At 41.7% G+C, this 18,390-nt stretch overlaps 1 protein-coding gene across 3 annotated transcripts in view; it reads left to right on the forward strand.

Annotated features, from left to right (window-relative positions):
* Nucleotides 1-235: 235 nt before the first annotated feature.
* Atrnl1 (attractin like 1) overlaps nt 236-18,390 on the forward strand; it is a 539,822-nt gene continuing 521,667 nt past the window's right edge. For all 3 annotated transcript variants that reach the window (XM_034499803.2, XM_034499812.2, XM_076925810.1), the window contains exons 1-2: nt 236-666; nt 17,656-17,739. In XM_034499803.2, the coding sequence (XP_034355694.1) occupies nt 377-666; nt 17,656-17,739 (374 nt within the window). In that variant the 5' untranslated portion in view covers nt 236-376. The remainder of the gene's footprint in view (nt 667-17,655; nt 17,740-18,390) is intronic.

Genomic DNA, 18,390 nt, shown 5'->3' on the forward strand with positions numbered 1-18,390 from the left:
GCGGGGCCGTGCGGGTCCCCTCCCCCTCCCCGCCCGGTCCCCTCCCCCTCGGGTCCCCTCCGGAGCGCAGGGCTCCGCCGGCTCTCCGCTCCGCTCCGCTCCCGGAGCTGCGGTGGCTGCAGGGTTCGGCTTGCCGAGGACAAGGTCAGGGGAAGCGGGCGGCGATGCCCGAGCGTGACTGGAGGCAGCCGACCGGAGGCCGCCGCACCTGGGATCCGTCGCTCGGGACCGGACAGCGGGACGGGGGTCGGCGCCGTTGAGAAGCCGAGGAACGGCAGTGGCTGCGGCGAGGTCCTCTGCGGCCGGGATCCCCGCTCAGCCGCATCCCCGTGCGCGCCCGCGAGCGCAGCCCCGCCGGGCCGGGACGCCGGGGAAGATGGAGCCGGGGGTCCGGGCCCGCTCGGGTGCCCCGCAGCCGGCCGCCCCGGTGCTGTGGAGGGCTCGGCCGGCGGGCGGCGGGGGCGCCTCCTCCTGGCTGCTGCTGGACGGGAACAGCTGGCTACTGTGCTATGGCTTCCTCTACCTGGCGCTCTACGCTCAGGTGTCCCAGTCCAAGCCCTGCGAGAGGACTGGCTCCTGCTTCTCGGGTCGCTGTGTCAACTCCACCTGCCTGTGCGACCCGGGCTGGGTAGGGGACCAGTGCCAGCACTGCCAGGGCAGGTTCAAGTAAGTGCCACCGCGGGACCCCAAGCCTCAGCCCTGCCCCGCCAGCGTCGCTCCCTGCCCCACTCTAGCCTCGGGGTCCCCGGGTCTCCGAGCTCAGAGCACCCGGGAGGGGGCCCGGCGCTGCGCCCCTCCAGCTTCGGGCTGTCCTGGGGAGCTCCAGCCGGCGCCCAGCCCGGGTTGACTCGGTGCTTTCCGCACGTCCTCAGCGGCTTGTCATCCTCTGCGCAGAAAGAATGTTCTCACTCCAATTGGTGCCAAACTCCACCAATTAGGACAGTATCTGTTTCCGTCGGAAACGATGGAAATAACTCATGAAAAATCCATGAACGTTGTGAGAAGTCAGAGGCGTCAGGGTTTAAAGTTGTGGCCCAGCTCCTTCCCCGTGCTGTTCCTCTGTAGTCATACAGCACGCCTCAGTTTAGTAATCGAGTGTGGTAAATAGGGTTTACGATGGGTAAACTACGGCCTGTACCTTATTATAAGTTTCTAGGTCGGTCCTCTCATCCATTACCCGTAAGTCTATAACTTACTGGAATTTTACACCCCCTATTCAGAATCTACAGAGAGAAATCCAGGCAGCAAATTTAAGTTAACTCGATCAAGGTTACGCAGAAATGCTGAGTCGTGATTCCAAACCAGCCAGCTTCACTCTAGAATATGCATTTAGAGGTGTTGAGTTTGTTAGGATAGTCATGGCTTCGCGTGACTTTTGACAGGTGTATGAGGACAGCAGTTTGGTTTTCCCGAAACTGGAGGTGCTAAGGAGCTTGAATCTCTGGGGTAGAGACACCTCTCCCTATTGTCTGATGCTTATTAGATTTCTGCCCCTATAAAAAGAAGTGGGGTAGCTGTTGGGAAGACGGAGAAATGGGTTTCTCTCAGAAACTGCAGGAAAGCGGTCATTAAGAAAGGTTGTCCTAGATATTTAACATGAGGTTTATAGCCGATTGTGGTTTAATAGACTAAGAAGATGGTTACTAGTATTTATTGTGGAGATGAAAGCAGAATCTAGGTAAAGTATCGCTGGCTTTGAGACAAAGGTAAGAATATGGCTGACAATATATTTCAGGGTAGTTTCCTTGGAGTTTTAATCGCAGCCCATTTTTCTTTACTTTCTTTTCCACATTTTTTACTCTTGCTGGCTAGAGTAACGCCCCTTAGTCAGTGTTAAAAATGTTTGTTTTAAAATGACACTTTGAAAATTTAAGTAGATTTTATTCTTTACTTTTTGGTTTTGGAGGGAGATCTTAGGTGAAATTTCATACAATTGGTTTGGAGCAGTATTTCCAGAGTTCAAAGTTTCAGAAATTAATACATAAGTTTTACCGATGCCCTTAAAGTAATTTAAGAGAGGAACCAATTAAAAGTCTAAAAACTGTTTTACAATGAGAAAGAGAGATCCGGTTAAATTATGCCTCATGGGTAGCATTGTTTCCTCTGGCTGTGATAGTGTCAGCCAGCCCTTTTACCTATTAAGAGGATATCATATTTTATATAAATATATATAAAAAAAGCTACATTCACTTTTCACAGATTTCTACAGAGTAGGATCGTTTGAATCGTTTGAAACGGTTTTGGTGGTGAGTTTGCTCCATGTATCTAAAGAGTCTGTGCAGTGCCACGGTCTGAGCTCTTCAATCTGTCCTATGTTTTGTAGTGAGGATGCTTGTCAACAGCTAGATCAGCACTCTGTCACTTCTCTTAGATGTTGTCCCAGTTAGTCAGAGAAATCACCCAGATCAAGTTAAAAGTAGACCAAATAACACTGAAAGATGTTCATGAACTAGATGCATTGTTAACAGAAGGAGAGTAGATACACTTAAATGAGGTTAAGTTCTGAACTTACTGCATATTCATCCTTGGGAAGCTGTTATTCCCATGATTCAAGTACTGCTTAATTTTCCTATGAAATAAAAGTTATTAGAGTAAATATACATAGTACACACCTGAGTTTTCTCAGGCATACTTTTAGGGGCAAAGAAAGTATATTTGATGTTAAAGACTGCGGACATTTAGAAGAAGTACAGAACTATTCTTGGTAAAGTACATTGTGAGCTATGAACAGTTTATTTGGAGACGTGTTTTCATGGGAAAAGAACTGAACTTGACAATTATCTCTCAAGTTTTTACTAGGTTGAACAATAGCAGCCGTGCACATAGTCGTGAAAAGTGATTGATTAATCTTAGTAAGCAGGTGTCAAAATTAATTGGTATGTTACCTTAGTCTTTTTCTATCATAGATGTTGCAGCTAGGGAATGAAGCATTCTTCAAATGCCTTTTTGCATCTGAAGATTGTCATTGGGGTAGAAATGTAGGAGCAGACTGTATCAGAAGTGATACCCCAGATCTCCTGGCATTCATTGTAGCCTTTTGTTTGTTTCCATTGGAAAAGAATAAAACCTTCAAAACTGTAAGACATTTCTGACAAAAGCAAACCAGAATTACCACTCGTTTTCACTAATGCCAGACTAAAGGTTTTAGGAGTGAGACTCAGAAATCACCCTGCCAGTTTGAAATAGAATCGAGATTATGGTAGACCCTAATTGAAATTTTATTTCAGTAGCATTGCATAACATTAGTCTGGAAAACATTCTGATGTAATCGATGGATAATAGTATGGATGATGAATGATATTTTTGTTAGAAGCTGGTTAAATTATTTTTGTAGAGCAGTTGAAAGTCTTATTTATAAAAGTTGATATTTTGTGTTGAAACTTAGACTTTGGTTCTGCTACTGTAGCTTTGGTTCTCATTACTAATCTCTTTCAATCTGATGTTGGAAAATACGTTACTGTATGTGAATTATTTGTAAATATATAATTGTAAGTATTTATGTATGGGATACTCTAAAAATCATTAAGTTTATTCTGTACATAATTTTTAGACCTTCTGGTTAGTCACATTTGGATTCTGAAGAGCACATATTTATGATGGAATAATATTTTTAATAACTGCTATAATAGTGAGAATATACTGTGAAGAAGTGGGATGTTTTCTATCAACAAAAGAGGCAAGATTAGAATTTGTAATTATTTTTTCTAAGCTACTTTTTTTTTGAGATAAGGTATCTACTGATTGTAGAACTCACTATGTAGACCAGGCTGGCTTTGAATACACAGAGATCCTCCTGCCTCTGCCACCATACCAGGTGTAAGCTACTCTTAAAATGATATATTTATATCTAATCTATATTGTTAATGACAGGAAACCTTTGAGTAATGTGAACAATTGAATGTCCTCTGTCTACATGTCTTCATCTTCTAAGTAAATTTTTAATAGATAATTTATATTATCATTTATATTATGAAGACATGTAATCCCGTAGTAGGGATTTAAATTAATTTAAATGGATCGTTTAGTCTAAACTGTGAAGTAGATATCTTCCTTTTGTTTCTATTATTCGGCTTCTTAAGCGAATCAGATTACTCCTCCTCTTGTTCTCTCAGCTCCTTGTGAATCCGTTTGGCCTTGAGGTACTTGACACAGTCCTTACTTCTTTCCTGTCTAGTCTTTGCCCAGGTAATTAGTGATGAGCTGTCTAATCTTAGCCTGGCTCCTTTTTCTAAAGGAGGCTTTTCTGACAACCCAGTCAGTCATGCCTTATTACATAATGCTGTAGCACAGTTTTCCCTACTTAATGCTTTTAAACAAAGTAGTAATTATTTTTTTCTTTAACTTGACACACAAGAGACTACAATCCCGTCTCATTAATTTTTTTCCTGTGGCCAGACATGCGCTCTGCAAGTGCCATGCTGAGTTGCAGTTTAAAATTTACTTTTTGAAATATGTGGTGTATGTGCACATGTATGTATGTGTGCATCTTTATATATGTTCATCTGTGTATGTGTGCATGTATGTATGTTTGTATGTGCATGTATGTGTGCTTTGTGTGTGGTGTATATGTGTGTGTATGTGCCCATGTTTATGTGTATATGTGGTATGTGTGTTGTGTGTATGTGCACACACGCATGTGTGAAACAAGCAGTGTAGAAGAGGGCTCCAGAGTCCTGGGAACCAGAGTTACAGGCAGTTGTGAGCTAGCTAACATTCAGGGTACTGGGAACTGAACTCAATTCCTTTGCAAGAACAGTATGTGTTTGTAACCTCTGATCTGTTTCTGTAGCCCCTGAGCTGTAATTTGTAATGTAGAATTTGGGAAGTTTTGAATTACATCTATACCTATGAAATGATCACAGGAATAATGACCATGAAAAGAGCAATCCTGCCCAAAAGTTTCTAAAACCTCCCTTTCCCTCCTGTTGCTTTTCCTTGTCTCGCAGAAACTGTTGATCTTTGTTCTCTCAGTACAGATTCGTTGGTGTTTTCTAGAGATTTTTTTTGTAAGTGGAATCATGTGTTACATTTTTTCTTTAAACAGCTTCTTTCACTGTGTATCATTTTGAGCCTGGTTCTGTGCCTTTTATTTCTGAACAGTTTCTGATTTGTGGACACACCCATTTTGCTCTTCCTTTTGCCCTCTGATGGATCTTGGGTGGTTTCCAGTTTTTGACTATTCCTTATAAAGGGAGTGAACTCCCTGTAGAAGTCTCTGTGTGGACTTAGGCTTTCATTTCTCTAGGAGAAATAGTGCAATGTCTGGATCCTATGGTAAATATATGATTAATTGTTTTTTAAATTAAAGAAATTTTATATGCATGAACATTTTCCCTCCACATACATATGCACCCCCCCCCCCCAGAGGCCAGAAGAGGGTGGCATATCCCTTGGAACTGGAGTTAGGGACAGCTGTGAGCGCTGGAAATTGAACCTGAGTCCTGAGAGAACAGCCTGTGTTCTAAACTGCAGAGCCATCTCCCCAGTCAAATATAGAAACTGTTTTGCAGGTAATCGCTCACCTTCTCAGGTAGTCATGAGAATGTCTTGTTAATTCACATTCTTATCAACATTTGTCTGTTTAAATTGTCACAATTCTAATGGGTAAGTGGTATGTCACTGGCCTCTTTTTAAACGTTCATTGTGTGTGTGTGTGTGTGTGTGTGTGTGTGTGTGCACTCATGTGACAGACCATAGTACATGTGTAGTAGAGGTCAGGTGACAGTTCCATCATGGGATTCTGGGATGGCACTCAGGCTGTCAGAAGTAGCCATTACCCTGCTGAGCTGTCTCCTTGGCCCTCACTGGGCTTCACTTTGCATTTTCCTTACAACTAATGATACCGGATATCTTGTCTTGTACCTACTTGTTATCTGATTGTCTTCTTTTGTGAGGAAACTTTCAAATCTTGTGCATATTCAGTTTCCTCCCTTATTTTTGATTTTTATTTCTTTCATTTATTGTATAGTTCTTTATCATTTGGAAGTATTTTCTACCAGGCTGGGGCTATCTTTTATTCTATTTATTTTTAATTTGTCTCTATTTTCTAAAAATCTTAATTTAATTTCTATTTTAAAAATTAATTAATTTATTTTATGTATGAGTACTTTATCTGCATGTATACCTGAGTGCCAGAAGAGGGCATTAGACCTCACTATAGATGGTTGTGAGCCACCATGTGGTTGCTGGGAATTTAACTCAGGACTTCTGGAAGAGCAGTCAGTGCTTTTAAACGCTGAGCCATCTCTCCAGCCCCTAATTTAATTTCTTATTTTTTTTAATGTGTCTCTGTATATGAGTGTGAGCATGTGGTGTGTGCATGTTAGTGTATACATGTGTATGCATTTGAGTGTGCACGTGTGTACATGTGAGTATATACATGTGTACATGTGAGTGTATACATGTGAGTGTGAGCATGTGTGCATGTGAGTGTATGCATGTGAGTGTGTGCATGTGAGTATCTACATGGGAGTGAGTGCATGTGAGTGTGTAATGCCCATGGAGGGAGGAGGCATTATACTTCCTCTGGAGCTGGAGTTGCAGGTGGATTTGAGCTGCCTATCATGCTGGGCACTGAACTCTGGTTTTCTGCAAGAGCAGTACTGTTAACCACTGAGCCAGCTCTCCCACCCCTTGGGGTGCCTTTTCTTTCTCTTAATACTTCTTGTCAAATAACAGAGGTTTTCACTTGGGCTGGTTTTGGTGCTCCGGTAACGCTGCTCTCATAGAATGGAGCCTCATTTTTTTGCTGGAAGAACTTTTGTGGAATCTGCATTATCTGGTAGAATTTACCACTTGTCTTAGGGGTTCTGTTGCTGTGATGAATACCATAACCAAGAGCAGCATGGGAGAGAAGGGCTTATTACATCTTACAACTCAACAAGTTGCACTTGTCTTTGAGAGAAGTCAGGACAGGAGCTCAAGGCAGGAACTAGAGTAGAAGCCATGGAGACACTGCTCACTGACCAGGTCTCCCTAGCTTGCTCAGCCACAGCTCACAGGCATCTGCCCAGGTGTGGCATTGCTCACACTGGCCCGGATGCGCCTGTACCAGTATAAGTCAAGAAAATGTCCCATAGACTTGCCTATAGGCCAATTTGATGGAGGAATTTTCTCAATGGAGGTTTCCTTTTCCCAGATTCCTCTAGCTTGTGTCAAGTTGACCAAACCAAACCAAACCAAACGAAAACCAAACAACTCCCTGCAACAAGCAAACAAACAACAGCAACAACAACAACATAACAACTAGTATACCATGGAAGCCCTTTAGGCCTGGAATTTTATTGGTTCTCCAGAAATAATAGAGGAAATTCTACATGATCTTGGTCTCAGAAGTGACTTCTTATACATGTCCCCCAAAGCACCGACCTCAAAGTCCAAACAGACATACCAGACTGTATTGTGGTAAAAAGTGTCTGTTGCAGGGAGCTACACCAAGGTCCCCACTGCCCCGTGGGAGTGCCTGTCTTCTGTGGGTGAAGCTCAGGGATGGTAAAGCTTTCCTTGGGGTCTGAGTGAGAACAGTTGATCAGTGGGACCAGAACTAGCAATCGAAGCTCTGAAGCTTCATCTTTCCAGATGCTTACAGCCAGAGGCTTCTTACAGACACCTGCTGAGTCCAGCTAACCTCTCCCCTCTGCTCTACATGATCGATACTGAGGTTCTGGGTTGTGGCTGTAGTAGGTGCCACCCCATCATAGTGTGCAAAGCAGGTTTTGGCAAGAGCTAATAAGTAATAGACTAAAGCCAAACTCTACGGATTGAGAAAGAATTATAAATCATACATTACATGAAGGACTCCTGTCCAAATTAAGAAATGCAAACAACAGGGAAACTACCTGTTTAAAAGCAGGCAATAGACTTGAATTCTCTTAAGACACACAGAAGACCAAAAAAAAAAAAAAAAAAAAAAAAAAACAAAAAAACAAAAAACCCACAAAATTTATGTTCAGCATCTCTAAGCATTAGGGAAATGCAAATTAAAACTATAATTACCTCATACCTGTTAGAAAAAGCTATTATTGAAAAGATGAAAGATACACGTGTTGGCTAGAATGTGAGGAATCGGAAAACTGTTTAGTGGAGATGTAAATTACTTCATCCATTTTGGAAATAGTGGGAAGGTTCTTTAAAAAAAAAAAAAAAAAGAAAAGAAAAACTTGAAAATAGAATTACCGTGTGATTCAGCAGCTCCAGTTCTGGCAGTATGTCTGCAATCCTACTTTTGCTGCAGTGGCATTCACAGTGGCCCAAACTTGGGAGAATATGAGTGCTTATCAGTAGAGTTAGGGGCTGGAAAAGGTGGCTTGCAGAGGCTGAACGGAAATGACATCATTTGCAATATAAAATACATTGTAGCAAGTGGATAAGGCAGGCATAGGAAGAGTAATAGCCCTGATCTCAGTTACAGTGGAGCTGAACTCATCACTTGGGTTGCTTAGGAGACGGATGGGCTGGGTAAGGAAAGGGGCGTGGTTGGCAAATGGTGTGACGTGTGTGAGGTTTCAGATGAGAGGAAGTCCTGATGTTCCCTGGCACAGCAGGGTGATTTATGTGTATTTTAGGATCCTTAAAGTTGAATTGAATGCTCTTATCATGCAAAAAGCTAAGTATGAGGGGCAAGAGGTATGTTAGTGTTTTATTTATGTGTGTGTGTGTGCTCACGCGCGTGTGTGCATAGGCACACGCACATATGTGCATGTATATACATTCTTTTGACAGCTAGAGGGTAGCCCTGGGCATTCGGTATTGTTCCTCACATGCTGTCTTTCTTTCTCTCCTCCCTCCCTCCCTCCCTCCTTCCCTCCCTTCCTCCCTCCCTCCCTCCCTCCCTCCCTCCCTCCCTCCCTCCCTCCCTTTCTTTCTCTCTCCTCTCCTTCCTTTCTCCCCCCTCCCTCCCTCCCTCCCTCCCTCCCTCCCTCCCTCCCTTCCTTCCTTCCTTCCTTGAGACAGTGTCTCAGTGAGTATGCTAGACTGAATGGCCAATGAGCCCTTGGAATCTGTCTCTGCCTCCCTAATTCTGGGATTATGTGTTCTTGTCAACAACCCTAGCTAGCCACCTTCCCAACCATAGTGTATACATGTTGAAATGTCGTATTGTTCCCAGAAATATATACAAGTAGTGTTTGCTAAAAAATGCAAAACACCAAAGATGTACCCAAAGAACTGGCAAATAATATTTCAACTAGAAAATCTGTTTTGAGAAAAACACCTTGGGCTGGATACATACTTCATGTGGTAGAGTGCTTGCCATGGAAGTGTGAGGATCCAAGTTCAAATCTCGGAACTCACATGTTAGTGTGTGTTTGCCCACAAAGTATCTCATGCAGCCACAGGATTGTTGGGCTCTGAAGTTAGGTATCCATGTGTGTATAGCTCTTACCATGGAAACGTATTTCCTGCCCAACAAAGTATTTCTATGAAAGGTTGCGTATTAGACACCTACTGCTTTGTTGCTCAGATGGTTTCTGTGCTCTCAATGTGGTCTTTGTAGTATGTTAGCAGTGCTAGTGTTAATAAATGGGTGGAGCCGTGTTCCCAGAATTCCTCATTTGTGCAGACAGTTGGCCAGTAGTTGGCAAGAGTCTTAATCTAAATTAATGTGTCTCTGCTTCTTAGATCAAGAAGAGGCATATTGTAGTATATAGTAGTTGGGTGTAGTAGTTTACAATTATAATTGCAGAATTCCATAGTTTGCAGCAGGAGGATTTTCATGATTGGTAAGGCTAGCCTGGGCTATGCAGAAAGTCCTAGGCTAGCCAGAGTTATATTGCAAAGACCTGTTTTAAACAATTCAAAGTTTGAAATTTAGAGTGCATTCTGCAAACTTTGTCTAATAGTTGAATTATGTGTTACTTAATCTCTGGAGATCTGCACAGAGTGGCAATGTGAGGGTGTTTGTGGTCAGTTGGCTGTGGGGTTTTAAGACTCTTGTTTGTAATAGTTCCAGATGGTGCATAAGTTCAAAGTGTAACAGCAGCGCTTTAAGGTGACAGTTGGAAGAAGTAAGAGGAGATCGAGATTTGAAAAACGAAGTTCTTACTGTGGGGTGTGAGTGGGCTCTGACTGTGAGGTGTGAGTGGAGAATCTTACTGTGGGGTGTGAGTGGGCTCTGACTGTGAGGTGTGAGTGGAGAATCTTACTGTGGGGTGTGAGTGGGCTCTGACTGTGAGGTGTGAGTGGAGATTCTTACTGTGGGGTGTGAGTGGGCTCTGACTGTGAGGTGTGAGTGGAGAATCTTACTGTGGGGTGTGAGTGGACTCTGACTGTGAGGTGTGAGTGGAGATTCTTACTGTGGGGTGTGAGTGGACTCTGACTGTGAGGTGTGAGTGGAGAATCTTACTGTGGGGTGTGAGTGGGCTCTGACTGTGGGGTGTGAGTGGGCTCTGACTGTGGGGTGTGAGTGGAAATTCTTACTGTGGGGTGTGAGTGGAGATTCTTACTGTGGGGTGTGAGTGGGCTCTGACTGTTGGGTGTGAGTGGGCTTATTCTTATTCTTACATCTTAGTGGTGAGAAGAGATTTCCATTCCATTTTCATGGCTGATGTCAGCCTCCTGTGCTGACACTAGAATAGATGGGATCCCTCTGTAGTAAGTAGAGAGAAGTTAAGCTCTTGGTAGAGTCTTCAACTAGTAATGTGGGATGGAGGTAAGGAAGAAGCCCAGGGCTGTGGGATGTTGCCTTACGATCCTTGTCGTGCCCTGAAGCTGAGCAAAGCAGAACACATGTGTGTAGCTTCAGGTATTCCTGGTGTGTAGCTTGGATGAAGAGCAGAGAGATTCCTTCATATCTTGCTTCTAAAGAGGAGAGGAGAGAGGTATTGTGATAGTTCCTACAGAATGCATCTTTGGGGGAAGGAGAAATGTTTTAAACTATAGGCAATGGACTGGAGAGCACAGGACAGGACTAAGCAGTTGGTAGAGAATAGACTGTAGGTCAGAAATGTTGGCAGAGGTTGAACTAGGAGGCTGAGGCGGGTAGATCTCCGAGTTTCAGGTCAGCTTGGTCTCCATAGGGAGTTCTGGCAGAGTATGACTCTGTCTTAAAAACAAAACCAAACACAAACAAAGTCACTTTTTTGATGGGGACATCTGGTGGTATCTATATCTAAACCTGTATGTATGTATGTATGTATGTATGTATTCTAATTGATACCTCCTATAATTGGGCCATGGTTTCTTCTTTGTTTGCATGGACATCTGTAATGAGATGGCTCTGAAACTTACATTCACCTTCTAAAGCCTTTGTTTTTGCTGTGGATTATGTATGTTTAATGGGTTTTTTCAACTATTTTCTAATGATATTTATTTATTTATTTATTTATTGTGAGTGATCTCTGGCGTCACCATTTCTCTGCCTTGTGGTCAGCCACTATTTTAATGACAATTTCCAGGATTACCTGGAGCCAGGGAATAAGGAACTGAGAGTCTTCGCAGATTTCCTGTGGGTCCTGGAATTGTCTTGTTTCTGCTTGTTCTGAGCTAAGGATAAGCAGAAGTTGTACCTTGAGGTCTTTTCTGAGCATGTAGTCTGGTTTAGGCAGGCATGTAGCATTCTAAGTTCCCCAGTGTAAACCTTCCCTGGGGCTTTCTCTGCCCCGTCTTAAAGGAACTCTGGCTAAACTTTCTCCTAGTTTTCAAGGAGTCTTTAGGCAGGTGTGTCCCTGTCAGGAATAGCGTTCTGTTATTCATGTTTTAGTATTAATTGAATCTCCATTTTGTTGACTGTTTTCTTTTTCTTTTTTCTCTCTTTTCTTTCTTTCTTTCTTTCTTTTTTTTAAAATGAGAGCTACTTTTCTGGAATGTTTATTTTTTTAGAGCATTTTTTATCAGGTTTTGTCATCTTGAGCAGAGTAACCTGATATTAAATAAGTTGGCATGGAATCCATTTTTTCTCTAACCTCTGAATTTACAAAACATTTTTATTTTTTTCTCATTTAAGTGATGGGAAGATTTTTACCAATGAAGCCATCTGTGCCCATGGGTATCTTTGATACCTTGTTTTTAACTATAAACTTCTTTAGCAGATATCGGACTTTGTAGATTTTCTATTTCTTCATTGTTGGTTTTGCCAAGATATGAGTTGAATTGGTAGTAATAATATCCTTGTTTCCTTTTTGATAATTAATATTTTCTTTCTTTGTTGGTGGATTTGTTAGGTGTTTAACAACTACTAACTCTGTGTAAAATACGTTTTAGTTGTATAGTTTTCTCTTTTTGATGTGCTTTTACAGTCCTGAGAATTTCTACTTTCTTTTACCATTTCACTCATTACAAATCTGTTTGAATGTGTTCTAGTTTCTCAAGTTATAATTTAGTTTTTAGTTATAATATGCATGTTTAGTTATAATTTTGGTTTTTAGTTTTCTAATATTTATATTTAATGCAATAAATTATGCAAAGCACCAGTTAAACTTCATCTTATAAGCTTATGTAAATTAATCAATTTAAAATCTTTTCTAGATATCCTTGTGACTTAGAACTCTGTTTATTCCCAGACATTTAGGGGTTTTTAACTTATATTCTCCATTATTATACACGAGGTGTGTGGATGGTAGAAGCATGACTATTTTAGCCAACTTTCATTAATTGATTAAACTTATTTAATTTACTTCTGGTGTTACTTATTGCTATGGCCAAAGACAAGTCGCCTGCCACTTCCTTTAAGTTTGAAGTTATTTTTTTTTCCATTCTTACTTTTGAAATACAATTGCTGCGGGCTCAGAATGTCCCCAAAATATGTGGGATCCAGGTTCTAAAGTCCATGTCATTAGACAGAGCCCTCCTAACTTTCATGGCTACACTGTTTTGTGTGTGTGTGTGTGTGTCTTTTTTGGTATTATTTTTAGCATATGACTTGTGAGGGCCATGAAGAAAACCCATGAGAGTCATGATCAGACGCTGACTCATTTTGTTAGATCTTAGGAAAGTCATTGACAGTCACTGTCTGTTACAGAATGATACTGTAACAGAGTGGATGTCTAGCTCTTTCTTTAGCATATTGTTGTGGTTTCACAGCAGTAAACTAATTCTACTGCCTTCGAAGAGAGAGAGAGAGGAAGTGGGGAGGAGAAGGTGGTGGTGGTGCTAGTGGAGGAGGAGGAGACTGAGTTGTGTGGAGGTCAGAGGGCAGCTCTTTGGAGTTGATTCTCTCCTTCCACCACATGGATCCTGGGGATCAAACTCAAGCTGTTTGACTTAGCCACAAGCACCTTTACCTGCTGAGCCATCTTGCCAAGCCTGATGTCACTGTCTTTATAATTGTCCTTGAGACTAAATTTCTTAAGTTCCACTATGGAGATCACAGAACATTCTGCATTAGTGAGCAAATCACGTAAGATGTATCTCGAAAGTTTGGAGACTGATAGAGAGGTTGGGCAGTCAGGCAGAGGTCTGCCACCGGCTAGCATGTGGACTGTTGGAGTTCAGTTCCACAGGGAAGTGCTTGGGACAAGGGAGCTTGGGCATTATCAGTGCAAAGAGGCAGGGAAGCCAGGACATTCATGTTCCTAAGATTAGGCTGTTTGTGGGCTAAAGGCTGTTCCTGGGAGGAGGCAGATTCATAATCAAGTCTCACTGTTTGCATGAGCAAAATGAGTTTTAGCTGCTGGAGGAGAGCCCTTCAACAAAGATTCAGATACTCACCCTATAGATCAGGCCAACTGTATGGAAATGTAAGAAAGTATGAGAGAGTATGAACACAGCACTTCCGCTGTCGGCCATTGCACTGTGGTGTGAACACAGCACTGCCACTGTCAGCCATTGCACTGTGGTGTGAACACGGCACTGCCACTGTCAGTCATAGCAGTACAGTGTGAACACGGCGCTGCCACTGTCAGTCATAGCAGTACAGTGTGCCTATCTTCAACTATTAAGAGAGCAGCAAATTATTTTATAAAGTTGTGCTAAATTATTCCCATGAAATTTTTTTCTACCTCTTTGCCCATATTTGATATTGTCAGCATTTTGCCTTTCTGTTGGGTGCAAAGAGGTATGTCATTGTCCATTTATTTTACAGTAACTTGGCATTAACATACTTGATTTAATATGTTTAGGAAAAAGAGTCATAGTTTTAACAAGAATCCATGTTAGTAGTTAGAGGATAAGAGGGAATGGGAACTTTGAAAAAACAGAAATAAAAGCAGGCCCTTGTGGCTGACAGCTGAGAGTAGAGCAGATCACCCTTCCTCACCATCTGAAGGTGCCGGCTTGCTTGGTGGGTGTGGCCAAGGCTTAATGAATGGAAAGATTATTTTGGGGCTACAGTGAACTCACTCTGGAACTTGCTCTGAAATATTTTAATGGAAGCTGAGGAAAGCTGATCATGGGAGTGTCTCACTGTAGGGTGCTGAGAGGAAGCTGGGGGGAAGCTGTTGGTGGCTGGATGCTGCCAGCCACGATGTGTTGTGTTGTAATTTAGTGTTGGCAAAGCCTCAGAAGTCTGCATGCACAGTGGACCTAGGAAGCAGAATCCTTTACTCCCAGAGTCGCTTCCAGGGAACTTTGTGAACAAATCATGCCGGCTGACTGTAAAACTCCTTGCCATCTGGCAGAGGACAAGGATTTGAAGGGTCCGGCTCTATTTTAACACAGTAGGCAAACGGATGAACGGGAGGTGAGAAGGCACCAGATGGGTGGCTGCTACAGTGCACCGCAGACTCAGCTTTCACAGGCGCTTCTTGGGCATATTCCCCCCCCCCCCCCACCCCCAACAAACAGAATCGCTGTGTTTGCCTAAGAAGACACACTTCTTACAAGCCAAGAGCTTTTTACCTTTGCCGCAAAATAAGAAAGCATAATCCCCAAAGGCGTTGTATTGACCATTGCTCGTAAGGATTCTTTCTTTTGTTCTCTCTCAACCACGCTGAGTGATCAGTCTAGCTGTAAAATTAGCTTCTGACCGATTGTGTGCAAAATAGGATTGTGGAAAGAGTGATATGTACACACTCGCGGGTACACACACACACACACACACACTGAAGCTATGCCAACCTTTAAAAGAACACAGCTTGTGATATTATGATTTTGTCCTTTTTTTTTTTTTTTACCTACCTACTGGAATTTTGCTTGGTGGAATGACCTGGCTCAAATACAGATCTTGATTTCTCAGTTATCCTGGTATAGTTGGGAAGTTATTGTCCCCTAGTCTTAATGTATTAAGATTATTGTAGTTTTTAGTACCAAAAGTTTTCAGGAATATCCTGCTGCTATCTCTTTTTATATTTTCGAGTTAATTATTCCCAACATAAATAGTTTTCCTTTTGAATTTAGCTTATTTTTTAAACAAATGCATCATATGATAGTCATGGAGCATTTTGATTCAGTCCTGTTGTTTGTAGCTTCCTATTTTGTTATCTTGCTTTTTATGCTTAATTATATTTCAATAGACATACATTTCACTTAAAAAAAAAAATCTATTGGTGGATGTAACTTGAGGCCTGGGATAGGGTTCTTAGCATCCTGTTAAGCCTGCTGTAAGCCTTGGAACTTTCTGTTGCCAGGATGACTCGTGCCCTCAGGCTTACTGCGTTTGTGTGGGGTTTCCAGGGAACAGAGCTGATATAGAATGAATGAGTATACATCCATGTTAGTAAAGGAGTTGTTGGAGTGCTCTTGGTAGTCCAGCCTTGGCTGTTTCTGGATGGGAAGGACCGTGCATGAGATTGGGAATCTCGAAGACCCAGTCTGGTGCTGGAGTCCAAGGGAGGGCCTAGAGATCAGTCAGTTTTCAGTCCACGTTGGAACCTTGAAGAAGTGGATTCTGACACCAGAGAATTAAAGGGTCAGGATAGATGAGCTTGCCAGTGAGAATGAGGGACAGCAGAGAGAAAGGATGACCTTCCTTTTCCCATGTCCTTTATGTGCCCTGCCACCAGAACATGTGACTCATTTAGGGTGGGTCTTCTGACCTCAGATGGTTAAGGGTGGGTCTTCCACTTCAAATAATCCAGCCAAGAAAAGTCCCTCCCAGGTGCTCCAGGGGCTTGGCTTTAGTCACTTAAGGATGTAGTTAAGTTGACAACCAATATCAGTCATCACAGTGCTGGTATACCATTACTCAAAGAACAAGCAATTGCTCCCATGTCAGAAGTATCATGTGGCACTCTGATGTGCCTTTCTGCTTTGGGCTTTGCTTCCCATTTTTGTCTTCATCTTTCCTCAGGCTGGGCTCACAAGCACACACTCTTTTTTGGGCAGTTTCTGTGAGACTGAGAAATCTCCAGCCCCAAAGCAGTTTTTTGTGCTCGGCTCCTCTTGAAGAACACGTGACTTCTGGCCCTTGACGTGGTCACTAGATACAGTTGCTGATCAGACTTGGAATATTTAAAAATTATTCCACTTTTAAAGTTAGTATGAGGGGCATCTGTCTGGATTACCTCATCTGCTATTATTGGAAGTGAAAAATTAGAATACGTTAACTAGCCTCTTATTTAAGCTGTACTTTGTTTTTCTCATCTGTACTATGGAATTGTTAACTACTTTACTGGGTTTTTGAGGTTTTAAAATAAAGTGATCTATTATCCACTTATTGTAGTACTTGCTATACAGAACATGTTTGTTATCTTGAGAACATAGAGATTTGTCTGTAGCTCATCAATTTTTTTCTAAGCATAAATTTGCATTTTTATTACCAAACCCATTTGTTGGAGTTGTGAAAGTCTTTCAGATAACATTAGTATTGACTGGCTTGTCAACCTTTTTTTAATCTCCTAATGTTTTTAAGGCTCTATATACTAGATTTAATTTTATTTAAAAGTAGATTATGACCCTGACATCAGGGTATATATATGTATATGTCTGTTTATGTGACTGCAAAAGGCCAGTTACCTGTGACGTATGTCTATATACATATGAAGGCTAAATGAAAATTTTAATTAATTTGTCTTGAAGTGAAGTGCATCTAAAATTTTAATATTAATATTTAATTTTAATATTTTAAGATTCTGAAAAAAGTTTTTCTAATGGTTTAGGTATAGACAGAAAAATAAAACATTTTGATACACTCTTATTTTTAAAATTGGCAGAGATTGTGTACAAAAGTAACGCAGTCAAGAGAAGTTGATAAAAATGGGCATTGGACTCTGACGTATCTTACGGCTGCGTAGCGATTGTGGCGCACTGAAATCACGTGCAGCCCTCACCCGCAAATCACGTGCAGCCGTCACCCCCAAATCACGTGCAGCCATCACCCCCCCAAATCACGTGCAGCCATCACCCCCAAATCACGTGCAGCCCTCACCCCCCCAAATCACGTGCAGCCATCACCCCCAAATCACGTGCAGCCATCACTCTGAGATGCAACCCTGTCTGTCTGTGCCACTCAGAGGCCATTTGATTGTCCTTGCACCAGAGCCTAATTTTAGTGAAGATAAAATTTAACCTCGTCAACATTTTGTCAACATAGAACCCGTCAGTAAAATGTTCAGTTTTTCACTGACTTTTCCTATGATGTCAGTTGAAATGGTCGTGGTTTATCCAATTTGAGGAAATTTGACAATTTCTTTTCAGTTGTAGAGACGGAATCGTTTTAGATTGTCAATATAGCCTCCAATTTGTAAACTGTTACGTCTCATTGTTTTGGCCTAATGCTTTGAATTTTTCTGCATGACTTAATGCTACCTTAAGGTAATTGTTTTCCTGATTTTTCTTTTTTAGGTTAACAGAACCTTCTGGATATTTAACAGATGGTCCAATTAACTATAAATATAAAACAAAGTGTACATGGCTAATTGAAGGCTAGTAAGTATACAATTTGAGATCAATACTTTGATTTTATCCTGAGATGCTGAAGCAGTGTCTAATGCCGAAGCATTAGGTAAAATCAGTAGCTATATGTTTCATTTCCTTGCTTTTTACTGGAGCATATGCATAATTTTTATGACGTATAAGAATGTAAACCATAGTACTTTCCATTAATGGTGTAATAAATAAACATGTATTTTGTTTTTGAATTACATTTATTGTGGGAACAAAACACATTAGGCCTCATGGCTTTTGAAAAACATCTTGTTGGAAGTTTGCACTTTCTGCAGAAAGTATAAAGGTATGCCATGCTGGCTTATGCCACTGGTTACTATTTCCAGCATTTTAATTCTGATAGTCTTCTCAAGAAATGGTATTGTGCTAAGGATCTTTTAGGAATCTTTTCATAACATTTTGTAGACGGGATGGTTGTTAACCTTGGCTCCTTTTCAGAGTGAGGTGTTCTGGCTACTTACACTTTATTATGAATTGGTAGGGATGCTTTGGTACTATTGTATGACTGTATTTGGAAAGCAATGCTTTTCAGATGACTTTAAAATCTTTAGAATCACAGCAGCTATGTCTGCTCCTTACCGGTCATCTTACTTTAATTGTTTTGCTCTTTGGTGTGTATTACCATTGAGAAAA

This window comes from Arvicanthis niloticus, chromosome 1, assembly GCF_011762505.2.
Source record: "Arvicanthis niloticus isolate mArvNil1 chromosome 1, mArvNil1.pat.X, whole genome shotgun sequence".
Classification (NCBI taxonomy): Eukaryota; Metazoa; Chordata; class Mammalia; order Rodentia; family Muridae; genus Arvicanthis; species Arvicanthis niloticus.